The sequence below is a fragment of the Etheostoma cragini genome, chromosome 11 (assembly GCF_013103735.1).
Source record: "Etheostoma cragini isolate CJK2018 chromosome 11, CSU_Ecrag_1.0, whole genome shotgun sequence".
NCBI classification, from domain to species: Eukaryota; Metazoa; Chordata; class Actinopteri; order Perciformes; family Percidae; genus Etheostoma; species Etheostoma cragini.
Window position 1 is genome coordinate 20,163,461 of NC_048417.1, and position 26,393 is coordinate 20,189,853.

The 26,393-nt window shown below is 40.2% G+C and overlaps 1 protein-coding gene across 1 annotated transcript in view; it reads left to right on the forward strand.

Moving 5' to 3' along the window:
• Window positions 1-26,393, forward strand: part of thsd7ba (thrombospondin, type I, domain containing 7Ba) — a 178,357-nt gene that overhangs the window by 65,018 nt on the left and 86,946 nt on the right. The window contains exon 4 of the mRNA XM_034886070.1: window positions 25,481-26,327. Coding sequence (XP_034741961.1) covers window positions 25,481-26,327 — 847 coding nt within the window. The remainder of the gene's footprint in view (window positions 1-25,480; window positions 26,328-26,393) is intronic.

A 26,393-nucleotide genomic window follows, 5' to 3' on the forward strand; every position in this document is an offset into this window, starting at 1 on the left:
TCAGTAAAATCTCCACCTAACTAGGTATTTTGAAGGATATTTAGGAATACCACCAAAGCAAAAAAAGTCTCAATGCTGAAATGTGATTAGTCAACAGCTTGAGCTCCTTCAATGCAAATGAGATAAACCTGCTGACAAGGGCTTCTCCTGTTCCGCTGCAAACTGGCCCAAGTGCAAAGATTTCCGTAAATCAGCAGCGCGGAGATTCAGGCAGGAGCTTGTCCTGTTCTTTGATGCCTTGTTAGAAGTTGGGAGTTTAGAGCTTTGAGGCCAATGTGAATGACCTTGTACTTTGTGGGTTATGCACGTCTGTGTGAAGGTCAGGCACATAAAGAGGCTGTAAAAGTCATCCGTCACTGCATGGAATGAGAACGGACAAAGCATCTCACATCCTCTGCTGTACCCCACAAAATGAAATAAGCCTCAGTGTCACACGGCATTATTACTCAATCATTCTGGCCCTCATTTTTGTCAGGGTTGTTAATATGCTCCATAAACGCTCTCTACTTAGGAACTTTAAAGTAATTCCAGTTCATACAAAAAGGCTATTTGATGCTTTAACATAAATACCACACACCTTTTGTAATTACAATAGTTTTAATGAGATGAACTTCGCTTTGCTTCATAAAAATAACTGAAAGCCTAAAGGGTTTAGCCAGACTAAGTCAGTGTGAGTCCAGGGAGAAGCTGCAGAATATACAGGGAGCGCTCAATCAATGCTTAAAATGATTAAAAAAAAAAAAAAAAAAACTCTTTTGTGTTCATCTTCTTCATGGAGCAGTTTCCGTGACAAGCTGCTCTCCATGCTGGAGTGCTCTGTCTTTGTCAGCACATCTGCTTATACCCCCTACTGCAGACAGAGCTGGAAGTAAATAGGTTACTGATAAGATTTCTCATTTCTTTTTGCAGATTTCACCATATTTCTATAACTACAGTATGTCCTCCTTTTTTTGATAATTAATGGCATGCTTTGCATTTGTTTCCTGGGGTGGAGGTTTAGCTTCACTTGAAAAATGGAGGATGGGGTCTCCTTACTGGTGCACTGGCCAAAATAAGAGAATAAAAGGAAGATGATAATGTTCTCTGTTTTTGAGTTAAAATAGTCTACTTTGTTTACTGTGTGTTTGACCCAGAGGGGTACACACTTGAGAGACAGCGAGGTGAAATCAAATGGATTTCATTCTTACCTGAGAAAAACTCCCACATGAGTCATTTTCTGATTGCAGAGTACTGTGTATCAAGAGTGCTTGTTTTATTCTACCCTTTGATCAACTGCTGTGCTGAAACAGACTATTCAGAGCAGAGGATGTAGGAGGGAAGAGGGGAAAAGAGAGAGAGGGAATGCAGTGGGATTATCCTGCCAGTATTAATGCGGTAGCCTTGCTAAATATACGTTGTGAATCATAATCTATGTCATTCATCAGAAAATGTGGTATTGAAACATGCACATATAGAATCTGGATTCTGTTCCAAGAAGCAGGTGTATGGAGCCCACTGAATGCCTTTACTGAGCAGCCCTGTGCCAATCCAGTCTCCGGGAAATTCCGTTTTTATACTAATAATTTCCAACAGCAAGTTGCTAGAGCACAATTGCACGTTGTCATGCTTACGTTTATGTCCTCACAGCAGTTGGTTAAGGTTGGAGGAAGGTCTTTAAGTACACCCACCATCCACCATGAATACCTCCCTATGACTTGTGTGTGGTACAACAAGCGTCATCACTTCAAACTTTGCCTGTAAAAATAATCCAGGCAGCAATCATGTTCTTCACCATGACGTAACTGGGAAAACAAATAGATATTTTATCAACATCATTTCCAGGAGACAGGTTTGTCAATGTTTTGTTGGTAACTTAAAGGCCCGGTTCACCCACACAAGTGTTTGCGCTGCTGTGTCTGCATTGTCCTAGCCCAGCTTTTTGTGTGCGTAGGGAGAGTTTGATACATGATTGAAAGAGTTACGTGGGTTTGTTTTGGAGCGAGTGTCGACTCCGGCATTGGAGACAGAGAAACAAAGTGTGTCCTGTGTGTTTTCCGTATCATTTCCGTATCTCCGCATACCTACGCACCTACTAACGGTGTAGATTCAACGCAGAACCCATAATCAGTGAGGGTGGATTAAACCTCTGCTCAGGTTAAAATAAGATGGAATTACATGATGGTTTTTGACACTGTACTCTTGTTAACTTCTGTCACTGTCCTTTCAGCATCCCCCGTTGTCTGCTGTTTATTTTATTTCACCATGCAGATACATAACCAAGAATATAAACAATATATAATATATGCACGTATATCATTATTTCCTAAATAAGATCTCCTGAACGAGAGGTCAATCCATCCGACTGACTGAACATTCGAGAGTGATGTGATAACGGTGCTAAAGCACAGTTGGCTTGTGCAAAGCAAAGAGATCAGGACCAAAAATAGTTATGTCTTGCCCTGTTTCTCATAAAACTCAATAGGGAAAAAAAATCCAGTGTGTGCGTTAATAATTCACCTCTCCATAACAGTAGCAAAAAACTGTACTGGTAAGAGGCAGGGGGATGTCGAGCAGTCTTTACACACACACAGCTGATGAGAAGAGGTCTAATCAGCCAAAAATAGTAAATAATGACAGGTATTTTAAATTTAAATTTGAGAAGAGGGCCCTATACAAATGCAAATTTAATAACTTGACTAAATCTACGAGTAAATGTTTTACTTTTAATTTATTTATTTGTCTGTTTTAAATGTTGGGACCAATCTGTACTTATAGACCCCCCTCCCCCCCAGAAAGGGACCCCTAAATCCAAATCCAAATCCTAATACCGAGTTTAGTAGCACATTGTTTAGTTATACTTTATATTATCCATTCATAATGTTAGATTTTGATGCCCCCAAGTTTATTTAGGATTTCTCTCTAGCTCACTGAGTAACCTTTTTCCCAGGGAGTCATAAAACCCCGGCATTGACAGTAGCTGCAACAGGCCATTTTTGAACAATGGGCGCCACTTTCACCACATCCTACTACTACCTCAGTTGACATAACTGTAACTAGTGATTATTAAAAGGCAAAAAGACAGTGAACAAAATTTCTTGACAAAATTAATCCTGGAATGCAATTACATCCAATTGTGAAATAGTAGTAAATAACTGAGGCAGTTATCCCAGATATGAGACATAGCCTACAGTAACTTATGTATGGGGTTTGGGGGTCATTTGCATTAAGTCTTTGTTTGGGTGTGGCCATTGTCCAATTAAATCTCTGCAGCATATCATTTTTATTCATTCAGTCTTTCCTCCCATTTCATCCCACCCGCCCTGGGATGAGCCGCTGAATAATTCTTTGTTGTTGAGAGTAGAGGGAGAGCTGAATCAACCTATTGGCCTCAATGGGCACAATAAACAATTTAATTAATTTCTTTTTCATCCTCTTTTTTGTTTAGCTAGGCTGCATACGTTTTTGTGGGTGACTTCTTAATCACAGTGTGGATTTAACGGTTTGCAATGTTTGGCTTTACTTATGAAAGGAGAGAGGGGCATTTCCTAAATGGGCTAAATGAATAAATGCCATAGATAAACAAGACATCTCGACTATTCCAATATAAACATATCCAGATAATGTTCAGGCAAAATAAACTCCAGCACTCATACAGTAATTGTTTAATAAGAATAGGATCATTATGAGATAAATATTGGTACACATTGGCACTTTAATTTGGCTACTTGTTGAAGCCTCATATTAGCTTTTTGCTGAACTACTGTATGCGTTCGTTACACAAAACAAAGGCTGTGCAGTTTGTCCTCCATCTCTTACAAAAAAAAGTTGTTAGAAAGGGACAACTTCAAGACCAATATGGTGAAGTGAAAAGATTACACTGAACCCTAACTCATCAGTCTGACCCTATCTTTTATTTAAGAATTTGTGATAAAAAATAACCAATCTATAGTTGCAATATTTCCTGGTTTTACCTATCCTCATCATCACACACATAAAAAAAGTATTCAGGCCATTCTAAAAGGGAGTTTTTTTCCTCATTCATTCCTTTGGTCAACATGCATCTTGTTTTTGAAGTCAGAAACACACCAACCGATTGTTTAAGTTAAGTAATTCTACTTGTATTAATTGATGGACTGTTGCACGTTATCCATCTGTGTTTAATAGTTAAATTAACTAAATGCTAACATCAGCATTCTACTGTGCTGATGATAAGCAGATATAATGATTGCCATGTTAACCATTTGTGTCTAATCAATTAGCATTGCAACATTTGCAAATTAGCATCACACACAACGTACACTTGACACTAATGGGAATGCCATTAGTTTAGCAGGCATCTGGTCATAAACCAATGTATTGTAATTTTGATCTGGCGCAAGATGAAAAGGCAGGGGATAATTCAAGGTATTACAATTCATCCTGAGGGGGACACACATGCCTGCCATATTTCATGGCATATCATCCAGTTGTTGTTGAGATTTAACTCAAAACCATAAATGTCAACCTCATGGTGGTGCAAGAGGAAAGGTCAGGGTATCACCAAAGTCAGAAGAATTTATCTTCTGGGAAGCATTGATGTCTGTTCATAATCATGACAATCCATCCAGTACAGTGTTCTGGACCAAAATGGTGGACTGACAGACAGTCATGACTACCCCTAGAGCCACCTACCCCTAGCTGAAAAGCATTTCTAATATTACTGTAGTTCTTTTATTTTCTATTAAAATAACAGTTTGTATGTTAGAATAAGAGTCATTCCAAAATATCCTCATCCAGAAATTGCTATTATGGTGAAATAATACCACGCTGCAGATCTTCAGAAGTCTCCTTATGTCTTCAGGGGGAATTAGCACAAACGTTTTTATAATTATTCATCTCAGCAAAGTTTCTTTACCTCAGAACTACATCTCCCCAGCCTTCAAACCCAGGATCCTGTAGTTGTAATGTTGAACTTATATGGAAGTCAAGTGGGAGTGAAGTTCACAGAGATTTAAATGAGGCACTCACAAAGTTGCATTTCAATAAGATCTAACTAGGGGAGAGAACACTATTGCAATGATAAACAGACAGCGATGGGAAAAGGGTGCTGGTAGGTTTTGCTGTAGGGGTGCTTGGGGGGCTTTCCTTGATCTGGGATCATACTCCTAGACTGGCTGATTTGACAGCATGAGGTCTCCTCAGCCAAAGAATGGCAGAAGCAACTTAATGACAAAGTTGGAATATCCAAAGAAGCTACTCATCACAAATGAAGTGAAGCCTGAAAAGTGTGATAAAGCGATACAAAAAAGTTGTTAAAGCTATAAATCAGCCTCATGCATCAGCTGAGCTTGTTGACTGCCGTCACAAATAATAATAATCATAAAAGCCCCTACATATAGAATTTGAAATGTGTTAACTCCTGTGACTCCTTTAGTCCTTGAGGCAGTATTTTACAATAGATGTTGAAAAACAATTCACCCATCAATACTAATGTATGGAAAAAAAGAAGGTGATAAAAAACTGCCAAAGATGGCATGACATGCGTTATATACGGAGCCCTGGAGGTAACATGCAGGAAAAAAAACCACTAAACTCAAGATCTTGAGTTTGAAAGTCGAGTTTATTGTTAATCCCCAGTAGGCTACCAGTTGTTGTTTTTTTTCCTCCATCAAATGCAAGATCAAGAGTTTGGGTTTGTCCCCAGTACAAATATATATTTTTAAATTGTTAATTTATTTTCCTCCATGTCACCTCTGGGGCTTCGTAATAATGGGATGTATTATGACAACAACAACATATTCTCGGTATGTTCCCTGGACAAAGGAGATTCCATTATTTGTGCACCACCCGTTCTCATTCATTACGCATTGAATACAAACGTTTGAACAGTGGCTGTCAGGGTCTGATGGGACGAAAAAAGCAACCTTCGCCGTGTGTAGAACATATTGAGGAGAGCCTTATCTACACGGGGTTTATCGAGTAGCGTGTAGGGAGGTTGGTCGAGGTGGTAGATGGGTAAAACACAGGACTTTCACCAAGGAGAGTGCACACGCGGGACACAAACCCTATGGGGTTGTGTGTCTTTAACAGTCCTGTTAATGCTGCGTGTCAGGGAAGCCACTTTCTTCTTTAACCGGCCCATTTTTCCTGTGTGTCACAGAACCGTAAGCCCACCGACGACCTTTCCCTAAACCCAACCGTCCTGTTCCTGCGGGTCACGGAGCCGTATTCCCGCCTACAAGCATTTCCTTAACCTAACAGTGTCAAAACGGACGCCAATGGTCCCGACCAAGTGCATTTAGATAAGACGCTAAAAGAGACATTTAGTGTCAATAACATCGACAAAGACACCTGACCAAGCGTCCGTATTTTATGAGATGGGAGTGAGAATGTGTTGGTGTTCAATAGTGTTCAGCTTTTTGTTGATGTTAAATTACACCAGATAATAATAACCCAAAACAGCCCTGACACATTAACAGGCTCATATTCAATTCAGTACAGTGTTGAACTAATTAATTAATTTGATATACTATAAGATCTGGCAACATCTTGACAACAGAATGTCAGTTAAGCATTCTGTTATTCAGGATAAATTATTTGGAAGATGCTTGTATCCAGAGCAACATACAGCCTTTATCAGTATTTATGATTAAACCAGGACCATCTGACTGAGTTAAATACAATAAAAAATGCTTAACCATGAGTTTGCATGAAACTCACAGCACATACATTAATTATTATAACCCAGAATATCCAAAATAGCACCTGTAGTTTAATACAAGAGTGACCCAGCAGTGCTTCCATTCCTTTTCTTCAGTAATTAATATAAGTTTGATATGCCATGCATCATTTTCCTTCCCCAAACGCCCAGCACTTAATCATTAGGAGAGAAGCCAGGTGAACTTTTAATTAGGATTTTTGGAGTGACGTTTGATCTTTCATTACCTTTGTCGTAGTATGATGGCCTCTGCCTTTCTGTGCATGTAAAATATTAGCCTGGAACATTGACGATCCCAACAGGAAGACGTTTTTTTTAGGTTAATGAACATCTCATTTTTTACCTGCGGGTTCCACTAGGAGACCAAAGTAATGACTGTATTATACATGGACTCATGAATTATTGTTATGCAGGTACAATATTTGCACAGACCGGCTGCTATGATGAAACAACATTAAGCCCATGACCTTTCTTAAATACTGAGTTGAGTCCTGTCTTGTTAACTTTGATCCAGAAACAGTCTTTGCTATGTCTGCAGAAGCTGATTAATTGCTATGCTGTGGTTTTCAAGTACACCTTTTGGTTAATATTCTCTGTGTATTGGAGAGAAACTGAAAATACAGTGACATGCATCAACATGAACATACGTGTTCTTTTTAGAGAATGCTACTGGTAAACATTAGCTCCTACCTCCAAATCAGAAAGGACATATTTAAGGCGTTTCAATATCCAATTGTCTTTGAATCCATGCGACTTATAATGACACAGTGGCTGCAGATTTCCAGGAGAGTACAGATGGAAACTGGAAGGTAGAGCTCTCAAAAACATAATTGGCTTCACCACTCTCTGTTCTAATCTTTTACTCAGTGACTACCGTGGAACTGCTTTAGAATAATGTCAATGAAACTTAAAATGACAGCAGAAATGTTATCCCCACTCTCTCTGTCTCTGATTCTTTTAAATGAATGTAAACGTGACAGGCTGTGATGTGTGACTTGGCATTTGCCTTTGTGATCCATAGCGCTAGCACAATGCTAGTCAAAACTAATCCCAAAATGTGTTTTTCAGTCTGGGATTACTTGCTATACACACTAACAGATACTGGTCCCATTAAATTATCTGGAGTTTTGCCAATTCCAAATTGGCAGATTATTCTAAACAGGCTGATAGTTAATTATACTGTAGTTATAAATAGCCAAGAGTCTTTAGTTTCAAATAGTCAATTCAAACAGACTTTTAAGCACTCTTGTGCACTCGTGTTTGATTTACACCAGGTATTACCCCAGAGCTCTTACAGGACTTGAGTTGTGCATAATGAAGCTCTGAAAGAGCTGTGTAACTAGAGGCACTACATAGCTTCATAGCACTACACAACTGTTGCTCCAAATGCTTGCTCATTGGAAATTGATGGGTCTTTGTAAATCAAAAAAGTGTGTTCTAGACCTACTCTAAATTATAAATTGTCTTGAGATAACTCTTGTTATGATTTGATACTATACATAAATTGAATTGAAATAGTGTAATAGTGTAGTGTATTAAAACACAGACTCAACTGTATATTCTGTTAATATTTATATTGTTCCTAAAGTGGCCCTGCTAGCATGCTTTCTTGTAAAAATGAAATAATCATGTCCCTTCCTTGTAAACATATTTGTAGTTTTGCAACATTTAGCCTCTCAGCTCCATCTTTTCTCCACATGAGAGTACCTACATATAAAAGCAGGCTAACTGAACACTTAACGCTGTTCAGTCAGTTCCTGCTTTTAACGTGCAGTATTATGTCTGCAATCACGCATGATTGGTCGCACACACGTCCTGACACTCCGGGCCAGTCGGCTGGCAAGGCCATCTGGTATTTTCCCAGTGCTTCTGATAGCCAGTCCGGGGCCTATTCCAATTAGAACTACATTGAATCAGTTTCATGTGGCTGCACAGGCATCAGTGGATTGATATTTTTCAGAGTATATTGCATACAGAGCTTTCTGCATCTTTTAGATTTTCACGGAGAGCAAAAAGGCCCCACTAGTTTTCTTCTGTATTGTTATCGTAATAGTTTTTCCCTGATCTGTGCTGAACAGCATAAGAGCGCAACTGTTGTGCAAGAAAGCCTCAGCGAGAGTCTAAGCAACCTTGATTCTTCCCCCCTGTTTCTTCATCTTGTACCATGTCAATGGGGCATGTGATAGATGAATGCTGCTGCTGGCTGTATCATGGCTGTAGCCAGATTTAAGTTCACGCAGCTGAAATCAGATGCCTTTTAAGATGTAGATTTTGTAATTTTACTTCAGGTAGACAAAGATGACAGATAACCTGCACGTTTTGTGAGTGTTTATAAATTTAGGGTGTACTGCAGGGCTATTGCCTTGCATTTTCTTACAGATGTACAGTGAGGAAAATAAGTATTTGAACACCCTGCTATTTTGCAAGTTCTCCCACTTAGAAATCATAGAGGGGTCTGAAATTGTCACCGTAGGTGCATGTCCTCTGTGAGAGACATAATCTAAAAAAAATCCAGAAATCACAATGTATTATTTTTGTAACTCTGTATTTGTATGATACAGCTGCAAATAAGTATTTGAACACCTGTCTATCAGCTACAATTCTGACCCTCAAATACCTGTTAGTCTGCCTTCAAAATGTCCACCTCCACATCATTTATTATCCTAAATTAGATGTACCTGTTTGAGGTCGTTAGCTGCATAAAGAAACCTGTCCACCCCATACAATCAGTAAGAATCCAACTACTAACATGGCCAAGACCAAAGAACTGTCCAAATACACTAGAGACAAAATTGTACACCTCCACAAGGCTGGAAAGGGCTACGGAGAAATTGCCAAGCAGCTTGGTGAAAAAAGGTCCACTGTAAGAGCAATCATTAGAAAATGGAAGAAGCTAAACATGACTGTCAATCTCCCTCGGACTGGGGCTCCGTGCAAGATCTCACCTCGTGGGGTCTCAATGATCCTCAGAAAGGTGAGAAATCAGCCCAGAACTACACGGAAGGAGCTGGTCAATGACCTGAAAAGAGCTGGGACCATCATTTCCAAGGTTACTGTTGGTAATACACTAACACGTCATGGTTTGAATTCATGCATGGCACGGAAGGTTCCCCTGCTTAAACCAGCAAATGTGAAGGCCCGTCTTAAGTTTGCCAATGACCATTTGGATGATCCAGAGGAGTCATGGGAGAAAGTCATGTGGTCAGATGAGATCAAAATAGAACTTTTTGGTCATAATTCCACTAACCATGTTTGGAGGAAGAAGAATGATGAATACCATCCCAAGAACACCATCCCTACTGTGAAGCAGGTTGGTGGTAGCATCATGCTTTGGGGGTGTTTTTCCGCACATGGGACCGGGCAACTTAACTGTATTAAGGACAGGATGACCGGGGCCATGTATTGCGAGATTTTGGGGAACAACCTCCTTCCATCAGTTAAAGCATTAAAGATGGGTCGAGGCTGGGTCTTCCAACATGACAACGACCCGAAACACACAGCCAGGATAACCAAGGAGTGGCTCTGGAAGAAGCATATCAAGGTTCTGGCGTGGCCTAGCCAGTATCCAGACATAAACCCAATAGAGAATCTTTGGAGGGAGCGCAAACTCCCTGTTTCTCAGCGACAGCCCAGAAACCTGACTGATCTAGAGAAGATCTGTGTGGAGGAGTGGGCCAAAATCCGTTCTGCAGTGTGTGCAAACCTGGTGAAAAACTACAGGAAACGTTTGACCTCTGGAACTGCAAACAAAGGCTGTTGTACCTGGTGTTTTCTCAGGTGTTCAAATAATTATTTGCAGTTGTATCATACAAAAAATAGTTAAAAAATCACACATTGTGATTTCTGGATTTTTTTTTTAGATCATGTCTGTCACAGTGGACATGCACCTACAATGACAATTTCAGACCCCTCCGTGATTTCTAAGTGGGAAATCTTGCAAAATAGCAGGGTTTTCAAATACTTATTTTCCTCGCTGTACCTACCTGTATTTCAGTTTTCCCTCTCATGTTTCTGGCAGAAAATCCAAGCTGTTCTTGCTCTATTTTAATCTATTACAACCAGGACAGCCATCCACACAGGCTGTGCAACTGCTTGCAAATAACTTGTTCTTTACACATGCAACTTTTTACCCCTTCGAGTCCATTTTATTCCATGTTAAGTGCACAACTACCGTGAGCACCTTGACACCGAGCACTGTGCTTGAATAAATAAGGAAATCATCTCACTAAGGACAAATAGGGTGGACTGAGTGAATGAGCAGCCGGAGTGTCCTCCGTGTTATCTGAGGGAGATGATGGAAGGTACAGCTCCAACTATCAGAAGTCCCAAACCATCCATTCATTTTCTGTCCTTTCCTATAAGTCTCCCAGAGGAATGGAGTTGGAGCTGTCTGCACATCTCTAATGGATTCAGTGATAACAACTACCGTGGCTGCACAGTCGCTGATGGCTTTGTTTGAATCCCTGATAAAGACAGACCAGAGATTTTGTGTTGTGTATTTTGGGCTGAAGTGATTGTGTGGTTATCAAAGTACATCGGTATACAGCAGCTTTCCAGAGAACATTGAGCGATTTTTCAATTTCACGTTCAAAAGCGTGCTGTGTTATTTCTGTATTGTACTTTCACTACAAGGTGCAAAAATAGAAAAAAAAGGTCTCTCGCTAGCTGAACAATGAGCCTTTGCGGACTTTGGCATCAGGGAAGGAAAAGTCTTGTGGTTTCTTCTATTGCCACGTCATGTAGGTGATAGGGATGCTGGCAAATGCTACTTTGTCCAGTGGTTATACATTTGGTCTACCACAGGTGACCATACAAATTAGAGGATAATAAGATTAACAACTGAGGGACAAAGGGAAGACAAATGACAGATGGAGATAGGATGAAGTATTTTGTCTCTGTAGGTTACACTCTGCAGCCAACCTGACTCGGATAATCACTTCTTCTGTCGGAGAAACTCTCTTGACTTGGGGTCCTCATTGAATTGGTCCTCCACTCAGCTGCATGGCCATATTGTTGTAGATTAAAGGATGCTTTATTTTAATCCTACACCATGGAATGACTCTGGAACATGTAAACCAGCTGGATGAAGATGCTTTCAGGAGTGTTTTCAGGAATTGCCATTCATTTTCAGTGACAGTGAGGCAGACTGTTGATAAGGGGATATCAATACCGAAGTATTAATACATCTGATCCTGATGTCTACATTTGAGAATCAAACCTGACAGACGTTTTTTTTAAGGTTTGGTGGAAGTGTTGAATGCTAATCCTTGGTAGAACATTCTTGAACAAATAGAAAACATATGAAGTGAAAGAAATATGTCAGATCTTTGGCTGTTTGTCTAAACCAAACGCTTTGACGTATAATTCTCAAGAAATGTGCAGTAGTGAGACTGTGCTCTTTAATAAGTACCAACTTGTAGGGCAAAGGGTGACATAGTAAGAATTGTAGGATTTCAGGATGCAAGTCTTTAATGGACATGAGCTTGAGTCCTGTCTACTATAACTAGGGTTGGGTACTGAACTCTGCACTTTTTTAAGTACCGACCACATTACGTCGGCACTACCAAGGACTGATTGCCTTTCATTCACACAGTGCCCGAGAGCGCATAAATGCAAGTGTATCTGTCCTCTGTCCTCTGTGTTGAGAGAGAGCAAAGCTCCGACACACACAAACACACAGTGATGAATTACTCCATCTTACACACATGCACGCACACACACACACAAACCACAGACACACCACACACACACACCACACACCACACACACAGAGCAGATGGAAAGAAACAACTTTGACTTTGTTAAAGTCACAGTGAGTCTTGGCAATGCCGGCATAGCGGTGGTCACACTTTTCAATACTCCACGTAGACAGCGTCTGTTACAGCGAGGCAAAAGCGGTCATGATATGGTTAACGTTAGACTTTCTCTGTGACAGACAGGCACCACAGTGTTGCCTATACCCTACTGAATGACTGACAGGCTGAGGTTGTAAGTCAAGAAAAGGAAACTTTATCTCTACAGCACACTTGAACAAGGCAATTCAAAATAGATCATATTAAACAATAAAAAGCAGTTTAAAAAGAGATAGAAAATTAAAACAGGCTAAAATAGAATAAAATGCACATACAAGAATAAAAGATACAGTGCAGTGTAGGTAGGGAGGAGTTGAGTGGGATTGGAGAGGGGGTGTTTTATTTTTTGCGGCGTGTAAAAAGTTCTAAAATATTAAGTAAATGGGATAACTGGCTTTGGAATTATTTTTACAACTGACATTTTTTTTAGGAGCACCAACTAAAGTTAAGGTAAGCGAATTCCAAGAACCGGTATTGGTACCGTACAGGATCTACAGTGAACGGAATTCAACCCTAACTACAACAGTAAACTATCCTTTTCCTTAGCTATAATATCCAAATTATTATTAATTATTAAACTAGTAATTGATTTCTTGACCTCAACATTGACATATGTTCACCTTAAAAAAGTTGTTCCAGTATGGTAAATGTGTTAGGTTAAAATAGGTTTAGATGACTTAACTCAAAGTGGGGTCCGTGGCACTCCGCCAGGGTTGTCCATATACATATATATATATATATATATATATATATATATATATATATATATATATATACACATATAGATATACATTAAAAATCCCTCTCTCCCTCTGTGTCATCCTCAAGCTCGGGTCCTCTACCAGAGGCCTGGGAGTTTGAGGGTTCTGTGTGGTATCTTAGCTGTTCCTAGGACTGCACTCTTCTGGACAGAGACCTCTGATGTTTTACCTGGAATCTACTGGGGCCACTCTCCCAGTTTGGGGGTCATAGCCCCTAGTGCTCCGATTACCACTGGTACCACTGTTGCTCTTACTTTCCACATCTTTTCTAGCTCCTCTTTCAGCCCTTGGTATTTCTCAAGCTTCTCGTGTTCCTTCTTCTTGATGTTGCTGTCGCTTGGGATTGCCACATCTATCACTACTGCCTTCTTCTGCTGTTTGTCAATCAACACAATGTCTGGTTGGTTAGCCATCAACAGTTTGTCAGTCTGGATCTTGAAGTCCCAGGATCTTAGCTCGGTCATCATCGACTACCTTAGAAGGTGTCTTCCATTTTGACCTTGGGACTTCCAGCCCATTCTCATGGCAGATGTTCCTGTTCACTATGACAGCTACCTGGTTATGGCGTTCCATGTACGCACTTCCTGCCTGCATCTTACACCCTGCTTTTATGTGCTGTACAGTCTCAGGGGCATCCTTGCACAGTCGGCACCTGGGGTCCTGCCTGGTGTGATAGACCCCAGCCTATATTGATCTTGTACTGAGTGCCTGTTCTTGTGCTGCCATGATTAGTTCCTCTGTGCTGTCCTTCAGTCTAGCCTTTTCCAGCCACTGGTAGGATTCCTTGACATCAGCCACTTCTTCTGTTTTTCTGTGGTACACGCCGTGCAGCGGCTTGTCCCACCATGACGGTTCTTCATCTTCCTTGTCCTCACCTTCGGGTTTCTGCTACCTGAGGTGTTCACTAAGCCCTTCATCTTTGGGGGCCATCTTCCTGATGTACTCCTGGATGTTCTTCGTTTCTTCCAGGACAGTGGTCTTGACACTCACTAGCCCTTGGCCTCCCTCGCTGTGCTTGGTGTACACTATATATATATATATATATATATATATATATATATATATATATATATATAGTAGCTTGAGAAAGTTTACACACCCATGCTAAAGTTGATTAAAAAGAGGAATAAAAAACATATTTTAGAAATGTATCTTAATGCCAGTAATTTCATGGATCCAGGATTCTATGCATCCTGATAAAGTTCCCCTGGCCTTTGGAATTAAACTTACCCTGTATCATCACATACCCTTCACCATACCTAGAGATTGGCATGGTGTTATTTATGTAAGCCTAAATGCAGGTTGGATTTGCATTGAGAGATGATCTTATGGAAAGTTCCCCATGCCTATGTCTATGTATCGTGAATGGTATGTGATACTAAATACTTAAACTGAAAACCTGGCTCATTCACTACCTGTAATGAATTAGTCCAATGCCTTCATTGTGAAGACATGGAAGCCTAGGAACATGATGTCTGTGTGAGCTGTTTTATTAAGTAGTTGAAGTATGTGTCCACCCACCTTTGCTCGTTTTGTCTTGCCTAAACAGTAAGGATCCTTTGTTTTCAACAGCGCCCATTTAAAACTCCCTGACAGCCCAGTGCTGCGGGCAGGTTAGCATATACAGGGGAAAACAAAGACAAATGTGACTCAAGCAATGATCCGGAAACAATATACATCAGGCAGAGCGGAAAATAAGAATTTTTTTTTCTCGACTATTCTTCATCTGTATACATGCAGCCATGTTTACAGATTAAGCTCTTTGAGCTACCAGTGAGCAAAAGTTTCACCTTAATTAACACTTTACAGAAACATTGCTAAATGTGTCTTTGGATATAAATTGAGGATGTGATATATTGTACTGTGTTTATTTTTGTAGTATTGTCTTTAATGGATATTAGTGCAAAGTCAGTGGTTAGCACACACCATAACACATACTAAATTGGCTTAAAACATTCCCTTGACCTCCCTTTGACCAATAAATCAACTCAGCATGTCCTATCTCTTTTTACTATCATGCATTCCACATATTGTATTCTATGGTGATGTCCAGGTTTGAAGTTATGCGTTATTTAGGTGTTGTTACTGTAACACGACGTAGGCTGCATTCATACCAAGGAAGGTAAGGCTGCGGTGGTGGCGACCGCAGAGGATACCGGGAAGAAAAAGCAGCGGCCTACTGCAAAAAGTTAAAACAGAATCAACTTTCGGAGAAATGCAACTCCATGTCACACTGCAATTCTCCCATAACTGGCAGTCAGACAAAACACAACCAGGTGTAAAAATATATATAATAATGTATCCTTCATTAGTCCCACAAGGGGAATTTACAATTTACACTCTGTAGTTATTACACACGCCGGCGGGAATTACAAACACATGCTCAGTACCTATATATGCACTAAATGAAAAGATGTCAGAGTGATATGTTTCACATATAGTCATTTAATTTGGCCTTGTGCACCAGTTTAAAACTGTAATGATAGTCCTTGCATCCGTTTGTTGACAGTAAATGTGTTTTTTTAATTTGTCGAGACACACACTACCTCGTAGGACCGGGCATAGTAGCAGCATGGCTAAATGCTACCACCATGGGAAAAACAATGGAGACAAATGAACCATTTAAGTGACATCCCCACATTGCAGCACAACCATGTGTCTTAGTGCCTATCAGTATCGGGAATCAGAAGAATTTCTCTGCTGTAGTTGATTTTTGGATGTTATGTTATATCACTCTGGGTGTGTTTGCACATAGTGGCACAGGAACCATAATATACCATTGCGTTATTTTAATTGCATGTAAATATGGATCAAATTGACAGTTTTCATTGGCAAAATCATGCAGCTGTTTTTTTCCAGAGCTGAAAAGGGAAATATCCCCAGAAAGTGAACATATCATTGAGGGCATTCACATGCATTTCACATTTCCTCATGACCTCTGTTATTTCTTGTGGGTCTACTTTACTGAGTTGTCAGACTTCTCTGCATTTTACAAAAGTTCCTTACCCCACACAGTGATAACTCTCTAAAGTAATCATGCTAATACTGACTAAAGATGATTGATTATTCACTTAGAAGTCTTTATGTTGGTATTAAAATGATCCTCCATGATTTACTGCATTATGGATTAGCGGTCAATCAGAGCGAAGGAGCGTGTAGGTCCTGCCTTTTTCTTTATAGAGTGTGAGACTGGTTCTTTGAACTGTCACACCTCGAGTCAGGCTACAGACTGTGAATCAGACCAAGTATGTGTGTTTATTTATCCGTTTGTTTATTAGGCATAATATCTTGCACAGTACTAATAAGATTATCATTGTTGGAAGGAAATGAGTCTCACAGCTTCATTTTAAAATAGTTCTTTACAGCCAAAGAGTGGGGTTGCATTACATTTTTCATTTGGTTAATTACTGATTGGCCCAAATGGGGATTACATCACTCAATGGGCACAACATGTGTTACTGTTGTCTTGTTTATACTGCTGGCCATTCAGTTAGTGATTAAGCATTCAAGTAGGTCTGGCACTGGCGCTGTAAGGCTGAATGCTAAATTAAAACAATAGCCCTTTGGGGCCATGTGTATGCAGCCCCAAGGTACGTAATTCATTAGTGTGTGATATTGAAGCTGCTTTTGATGCTTTACCTCGGGATAACGCAAGCTGCAATAAGTATCTCATTGTCAAGCCAAAACATAAATACTATAATACATTCACTTATTGAGCATTTATGGAAATATGTGATTTATATTCATGCAGGAAGGTCAAACTTCTCGCAGTAGCTGCTTTTATCATCACACAAAAAATGTTTCTTACATTTCACAAATTTTCTTCTAACCTGCTCTATAAACACAACTTCGTTCAAATGGGCTGATTCAGCCCTTCTGGAGATGGATTGACTGCCTGATGATAATCTGATGAATTTCTGCATATACGGATGTTGTAATGGAGGATGCATCTCGCTGCTCATAAATTATAACTAATGGAAGTGTGGCATAGGGGACGGCTCTGTGCATAATAAGGCACAGTGGTATAGGTGTCATTTAATTAAAAAGTGTTGTAACAAAGGACACATGTAATCCAAACAGTCAAACTTAACTCTGGCAGAGAAGTTGAAGATAGTTGGTGAGTAAACTCTGCGGATGTATGGCAGGAAAATGCATGAAAAACTACAGCGTAGAGAGAAGACCATTTTGTGCTCTCTGCATATGTCACTGTTTTAAATCAGAAGCTCACATTGAACATGTAATAAAAAGTGTTCTGCTGTTTTTCTGTTCAAGCTGCAGTATTGAACATTTTTAATTGGGACGCCTCTACATAACCTGAGGTAGTTGATGTGTTTCATTTGAGAGCTGAATAAAGTGCTTGGAACAGTGAGACACGGATCAATACTGTCAATAAATGTTCACAAAGCTTTGTGTCTCTTTTGTAACACATTGAAGCAGTATGCATGTCTTACAGAAACATCTTTTTGGTCTGATAGTTTAAAATTCCCATGGCATGAATATTTCATTTTATGAGGTTTTTAACATTAAAATGAGTTGCCCCAGCCTGCCTATGGTCCCCCGCCAGAAATGGTGATAGGTGTAAACCAAGCCCTGGGCATACTGCTCTGCCTCTGAGAAAATGAACATGGGCCGATCTGGAATCTTACTCTTATGACGTCAAAAGGGGAAAGGTTAAGTCCCCTTTCTCTTTCTCATGCCCGTACAAAGATTTTGGCCCGCCCATGACAAAGAGAGAGACATCATGGCTTGCTAACAAGTGAAGCATGGCAGTTGGTCAAGGCCACACCCCCTCCCACCACCTTGCCCCGCTTCTCTTCTCCCAATAGCCTTTAAAGCTACAGACACAGAAATGGCAGATACTAAGGGAAACTCATTGTGGGATCCGCTCTAGTGGCTGTAATTCTGCATCAAGGCTGAATTTTGGGAAAGGGATTTTAGATATGGTATTAGGGGACCACTACGGTATACAGTATATGTCATGAGGCCTTTGAAAGCATCACTGGTAAACACTGGATATTAAATGCTCCAAAATGGTGGTATGAAGTTGAAAGCACCACAAAATACTTTAAGACTTTACTGACCTGACTCAGTGTTGCTTTTACCAAATGTAATTAAAGAGACCAAAGAGGTTTGACAGTGGTGAGTGCAGTTTTCTCTTGATGGAGCGCTGCTATTTAACAAACAATTTACTGCTTTGCTGTTTGCTTCTTCTTTGTCTCTGTTTGTCTGGTTTCGGGGCACAGAGGAGATTGCTTTTGTTGTGTTATTTGTTATTGTTGTACAGCCTTGCTATCATTTGTCCAACTTAAGTGTTCAACTGAACACTGCTAAAAAAGAGAAGATATCTTCAGTCACTTTACACCAGCTCAGTTTAATTCAGGTCTTTTCCTGTATCGTAGAGAAGTCGGCACAGCCTCTTGCCAATTCATTTTTTTCTCATATCCAGACGTAAATGGAATAGTAAATATAGCAGGGGACCCCTGGGGTACCAGAGCCCCCCGGAGGTGTAAGCAAGGCGACCAAGTGTGTCAGGATGAAGGAGCTGCGGGTGACTGGTTCCTCCTGAGGGCTTGACAGATGCTGATGTTGACAGATCGAGAGAGTGATTATTCAGAGCTTAGGAGATGAACTAGTGTTTGTGTTAGCGGGCTCCCCTGGCAGCAGAATCCCTCCCAATCACACCTCCATAAAATAGGCACACATATCCTGGCACAGTGTGAAAACAGCAACATTGAGCACAGGTGGTCAAAGATTGGTTATCAGGAAAGAGTGCCATCAGTGACGATAAGAGCAGTGCACTCAGATGCTCAATGTTGACACTAAAGGTCTGTAAGATCAGATTGTCATGTCTTATAGTTATGAAGACTGTGTGTGTTTTAGCGTGTAACCCATATAACATTGTTTTGGTCTTTTCAGCTTTGACAGAATCAAGAACATCTCTTTAAGCACATTGTAGAGCGGGGATGTTAGAAGTGCGGCCACGACTACACTTTTAGAAATTAATTTCTACGGATATCTACTGTCTAATTAATGGGTTTTCATTTACGTAGATGACGGAAACATGTCTCTCCTTTTCAAAGCTCTTGTCTTTGAGGTTGTAAAGAAATTTCCCTGGCAGTTCACATCATCTTAACCTGGAGCTCAGACTATCCATTTAAACTGATGCAAAGTCATGTTAGCTCAGTTTAATACAACATGCTGCAGTCTAAATATGCAGTATAAAACGCAAAGTAATGAATGCAGGTTAGACAATCTACACACTGCAGTGGGAAACAATTTTGTTGTTTAAGTGCACATTTATTGGTGAAGGTCCACTTTTTGCAATGCATGAACATTTAATAAGTTGGGCTGTGGCAATAAAAATGTTTCATACCCAAGATGAGCTTCTTCAGTGTAGGTAGGCACCTGGTAGTATGCACCCTGGTTCAGTACAAGTCACATGTAGGTTTGTACATGTTGTGCCAGTCAACAACCTTTGGCTGTTGTGTGAATGAAGACAAAAAGATGATAATAATGACAGTGTTAATGCTTTACATCTACTGTTTTAAATTAAATGTATGATATGTTATTTTCATCTCATAGGATTCTCTAAATCAAAACCACGGATTTAAACACAGATTTTAAAGGATGTTGTCAATTATACAAAGGTTGGATCATGGGAGTCATTGCTAACATTAGCATGATTAAACCAGTGTTTTTGTGTCAGGGTCTCCTCTCATTGGTTTTCAGCACCATGGGGAAAGGGGTAACTCCCCACCGCTGGAAGAAGTATATTACGTGTCCATTGTCACTGTCATTCCCCTGCTTCCCAATCCTTTCTATGAGAGCAGCTATGCAATGCATTCTGGTAGCGTCGCGGGGGACATCAAGTCGCCCGCTCCTCATTTGCATAACAGTAAATCCAGGCTACTTTATTCAAATAAGGAGAGGGCAGCTCGGCTCCCGGCCTCTCATAAGCTGACAAAAGTCTTTCAAACTGACCCTTGTTGATCTCAAATGAAGACAGATTCAGCAACCTCATAGCCTATTTCTCTCAATTTTTTTTTTCAGAAACCTCTTTTGGATTTTGAAACGAGCCGCTATTATGGTTCGTTTTTTAAACCTGTAGCAGACAGCCCCACGTGAAGCGTTCTGGGTATAGCTTGGTTTCTTTGCTTGTCAGTTGTCATTTAAGATAAACTGATAACTGCTAGGGACGAGGCTGCTAGCGTGCACTGCTGGGAAGCGGAACAATTCCTATATGGACATGTAGCATTACTTTACTGGTTGGGATGGCGTGAGGCATCTCCGGGGCGGACTGGAGAAATCCGGATGGCCGCCGTTTCCTGTCTGTTCCATGACAAAACAATAAACTTTCTGTTAATGCTGATACTGGGATTTGTACTGCCTGGGTTCGGGCTGCTGTAGTCACTGACTGGGGACTTATGGCTGTTTCATGCTTCTTGGGTTCAGTGTGGTTGACTGCAGGAGAGAAGAAGTCAGTTCTTTGAGCCGCTCTAATTGCAATCAGTATGAAAGACCAGACAGTTTGCGGGGACCGTGCGGGCCGTCCGCAGCGCTCTGACCTTGCTGAACGCAAGTAGCATAAAACCCATTTAATTGTTGCTGTGTTCCCGGTGCTCTTGTCCGCTCTGAGCCTGACTACAGTCCCTCATGTCGAAAACACAGTCGCCATGAAGAGCTGTGAAGCAGAGACGTTTTCATTTCAGTCCCCATGTTATCCAATCTGTGAGTTCAAACCGGCTGCGATCAGGAGCAGAGTGGCCACGTTGCAATCATCATGCAGCAATCATTTTGGCGTCTTTTCTACTTCTACTGCGAGCCATGAGCGGATGTGTCAAGCCCATAGACTGTATATATATCACAGTCGATGGTCAAGCCGAGTAGGTAATCAAATACATGGAGTCCACAGCAAAGTCGGATACCTTACAAAGGTGTTTTATCTTAAAATGAAACAACCAGGTTTATGTAGATTTTATAATCTTCTAATTTTACTGTACGGTTTAACCACCATGCATTTGCATGAGCCACAGCTACCGCAATGTAGAGTAAGCTGAATCAAATTTTTAGTATCTATCAATAGCAATATCAATAAATCAGATTTCTACTATATTATGCAAAGTTGCGTGTAATTAATTAAAAGAATTTGCTCTGTGTCAGAAAACAAAAGTGTTATCTAATACAATTTTGTGACGTACTCTCAAACTTGTCATGTGGGTTCCCGTCTTTCGACGGAAGTTAGAGCAACTAGAAGGATCACAGGTTAGAGGACGACATTGACATGCAACTAGGCAAGGCAAGGCAAGGCAGCTTTATTTGTATAGCACATTTCAGCAACAGGGCAATTCAAAGTGCTTTACACAAAATCAGTTAAAAAATAAAAACAGATCAAACACGTGAATTAAAAATATAAACATTAAGACACATAAAACACAAGAATAAAAGTTACAGTGCAGCATAAGAAATTAAACATTAAAAGAACATCATTTAAAGAAAGGCAGCATCAAAAAGAAAGGTCTTCAGCCTTGATTTAAAAGAACTGAGAGTAGCAGTGGCTCTGCAGGTTTCTGGGAGTTTATTCCAGATATGACGAGCATAAAAACTGAACGCTGCTTCACCCTGTTTAGTTCTGACTCTGGGGACAGAAAGTAGACCTCTCCCAGATGACCTGAGAGGTCTGGGTGGTTTGTAGTGTAGTAGCAGATCAGAAATGTATTTTGGCCCTAAACCATTGAGTGATTTATAAACTAGCAAAAGTACTTTGAAATCAATTCTTTGAGGCACAGGAAGCCAGTGTAAAGACTTCAGAACTGGAGTGATGTGATCCATTCTCTTGGTCTTAGTGTGGACCCGAGCATCTAAATGAAACGTTGTGTGGCATTGATTAAAATGACCGATTTCCCTGGGTTTGAAGACTGTTGGAAACATTTGGGATGATGTAAGTATACAACTAAAAATGGATAAGACAGGTGTAGTCGTTTTTAGGGTTAGGGTTAGTGCAGTTAATGCAGAAATGCTACATACTGTATATCTTTAACCCAATAGACAAATAATGAAACTCTGTACAAAAAAGTCTTTGTTTGAATGTTTTTCAGAATTTTTTGTCATTGGTTTGTTCGGTTCGCGCCAATGTACTTGCTTTACAAACATGGTGTGAGACAAAATGATCAGAACATAATGATGTAAGTTACACTGTAAGCCCGCATTAGCATTGCAGAGCCACGACAAATAAACTCAATGATGTGCTTCGATGAACTATGAAACAATTTAGCAGTTTGAAATATTGCTCCCTTAAGCAAAAAGATACAGCTTCAAAGCAGCGTTGTTGTGTCGATGATTGAACAGGGAACAAAGTGTTAACAACAGATTTCACTGGCACCAAAAGGCAATAAACTGTTTCAGCAAGTTGTCATTCAAAAGCAATTTAGGAAGCAGTAGGATCTCATTATTACATCAATTTAATTCCAATTAAAAGAAATGAATCAAATTATCCATTTCATAGCATGTGGCAAAATAACTGGATGAGAAGGGTAGGTGACTGATGTAAAGAACCACATTATGTTAGCAAATTCATTTCATTCATTTCTTTTTCTGATTCATGTCTACTTCTTTTGAAAATAAAGAGAAAAGGTCAAAAACTAAATTAACAGAGCAGAGATTTGTTTTTGGATTGGGTTTTATGCTGCTGTTCTGATAAGTGTATTCTACACATTCTGTGAACATTAACACAACGTGGACCACTATATCATGGCACTTTTTGGTCTAGATTTGAGAACATCTTGAAATAAAGAAGGTAGAGCTAGATACAAGCCTTCAACAAAGTGAGCATTACTTTCCCACAGGTGCTTCATGCATGATCAATGAAAGAAATCCACTTCATAAAAGAATTACAGCAACCAAAAAGGTGCTTGCCTACCCATTTAGTGCAAATCAAAGTTGGAGACAATCTAACTATGTTTGTCATCTCTCCATCTATTTTTTGCACTCATGAAAACTCCACACATTCATGTCTACCCAGGACCCTCTGCTGTGAAGCAACAGTGCTCACCACCGCCGTAATATGATTCCAATCAACAGTTTTTATTGCCCCTTGTGAATATATAACAGCTGGGATTTGAACTTTACATCCACAATCTTGCTTTTTTTAGTTTCACATCCTTGCTGTCTGAAGACTTGAAGGTGGCTGTGAACAGTTTGTCGTTCCCTCCTCCACAGAAATAGCGGCGTGTGGTCAGCCTTGATTCCCTATAAGTATCCTATTTTAAGCTACAATTTGATGCTGATGCAAGTTTCCACAGCGAGGGAAAAAAAAGATATCAGCGATTTAGTTCTCTTTCTGACCACGGAGTACTTCTACTTTTCGCTATTTGGCGGAGGTGGAAAATGATTGGGCTTTTGTCACGCACTTTGATGTTAACAAGCAGTAAGTGTGTTTCTGTTTCACGCTGCAGAAATCAACCACATCATCACACAGATAAGATTGTGAATACCTGAAAAGGAGGTTGCCGCTCTCTTTCAAAACTTCACTGTTTGTAAAATGTTTTGAACTGAGCATTTTTTATGAAAGAAATTTGATTTTGCCCTTTTTGTGCGCGTAGCTTAACCTGGCTGCTTAGTTAGTTTTAGTTGCCTAACACTCTAAGCTTAATGTCAATATGACTGCTCATAATGTGTATTTTCTGTCCACAATAACAATTTTTCTAAGTTAGCCAAGTCAAATCTAGGACCAGCAGGAATCAGTTATAATTCAGAAAACTTAATTAATTCCTGTGGAACGTGTATTTTGGAAGCAGCTGTTATTACAAATGGATCAGTCTCACAATTTACACAATTTTTGAACTTCTCTATTTGTTGACGGGATCAACTGTCAGAACTTGTGAGAGAAGTTGTAAAAGCATTTTTGCTTTTATGACTACTTTTCAAACTTTGATGGGATTTTAGAAGTATATTTAGCTAACAACATACAAAAAGAACATTGTGTTTGTCTGTGGTTCTGTACATTAAGAATTACTTACCTTTATTCACTTAAAGACAAGTTGAGGTTCTGATTTTATTCTTTTTTTAAAGATTGTTTTGGGGGCTTTTTTATTTTATTAGAGTTGATAGATGGGGGCAAAGGGCCGCAGGTCAGATTCCAACCTGGGCCTCTGCAGGACCCAGCCTGCATGGGGCGCACCCTCTTACCTGGTGAGCTAGAGGTTGCACCTGCATTCTTAAATTAATTTAGGATAACTCAAATAATCTGTACTGTTAGCAAAGAGTCAGACCACAGCAACATGTGTCTTTGGTTGGTTCGGGTTATTTTGAATGTAAATCCATAATCTATGTCCAAAAGAGCTGTTAAATACCTTCCATGCGCAGCTCCTCATCTTTGCAGAGGTGATGCTTTCACTGTTGAAGAGAACACTGTATTGAGATGAAATCATAAATATATAATTCTACTTAAAAAACAAAGTATTGCCTTTAAGATTGAAATAGTTAACAACATGTTGTAGCTCAGCAAAGTAATAGCATATCTTACAATAATAGAACAGCAACTGTCTAACTTAAAGATAATGAGAGATATTAAATATATACTTGACATTACAGTTCCATCACACCTAGAAATCTTTTGGGAAATAATACAAACCTCAATATCAATGCTAGGGACAGATACATATTTAGAATGTTGAAGCTATTGACTAGGCTTTGGAAACAAGTCAAATCCCCAGATCTTCAAGCAGGGTACAAGACAATAGAACAAGCACACACACACACTAACACACACAGTGGAGCTGATGTATTTTTGTTTGTGCGTTTTGTTGCTGTCTTATTCTATGTCCTTCTGTGAAAAGAAAATTAAGTAGTATAAAGAATGTAATAACTGTAATAAAGTAATAATACTAATTAAAAAAAAAACTGTCCTACTTAGCCTATGATACTGATCACTTTGGGACCAAGAATCTAAATGAATCTGTCCTTTGTGAGAAAGAAACTAACCTTGTATTTTGACAGTGATGTCCCCCAGTGGTTTAAGTACTTTTGTTTCTTTCTTCCTAAGTTTATGAATAAAGCAATCATGAAGGTTAAGTGAATGGCCTTGAATTGTGCTTGATTACAAGCGGCCAGATAACTGTAATTCAAATATTTTTTTCTAAAGCTGTGGGTTTTTAATGAAAATGCCCTCTCTATCTGTCTTTTCTTTTTTGCAGGCCAGTGGGGTCAATGTATCGGGGAGGAGTGTGGTTCTGGCGGGGTTCAGACTAGGACAATATGGTGTGTCCACATGGAGGGCTGGACTACACACCATTCCCACTGCCACCACATGGACAAGCCAGAAAGCCAGCGTCACTGCTTTAAGGTCTGCGACTGGCACCAGAACCTCTTTGAGTGGGAAGTGTCAGACTGGGGGGGCTGTGTTCTTGTCCCTTTCTTTTCCAACGAGCTCAAGCTTAGGACGACTGAGTGCATTACAGCACAGCATGGCATCCAGAGGCGCAAAGTAAATTGTGTCCGCACTTCAAACCATACTATAGTCACCTTGAGAATATGTGAGTTCTTTTCCCAGAAACCACCTGTGGAGCAGGCATGCCTCATTCCCTGTCCCCAGGACTGTGTAGTTTCAGACTTCAATTCCTGGTCCATTTGCAGCAAAACCTGCGGCGCTGGCCTGCAGCATCGGACTCGACATGTCCTGGCTACACCAATGTATGGAGGCATAAGTTGCCCCAACTTAACTGAGACCAGGACTTGTTCCAGCTCTGTTGACTGCCCTGCTGGGGAGGTCGAGTACCAGTACAGCCTTAAAGTAGGGGCCTGGAGCGAATGCCGACTACCCCATCACAAGGATGTCCTTCTAAGTGGGAGGACCACAGTGGACTTTGGTGCCAGCTCCAATGAGAACAACACAGTAACACTGCAAACACAGGCTTCTCACCACCACGGCCATCACCACCACCCTCATGCACACAAGTACCCCATGTCATGGGAACTGGAGGTGGGATACAAGACACGACAAGTCCGCTGCACACGGAGTGACGGCAGGAATGCTATGCTGAGGTAAACCCATCACAAGTGCTGCAAGGTGCTTCACTTTTCAACTTTACAGCAAAAATATAAGAAGGG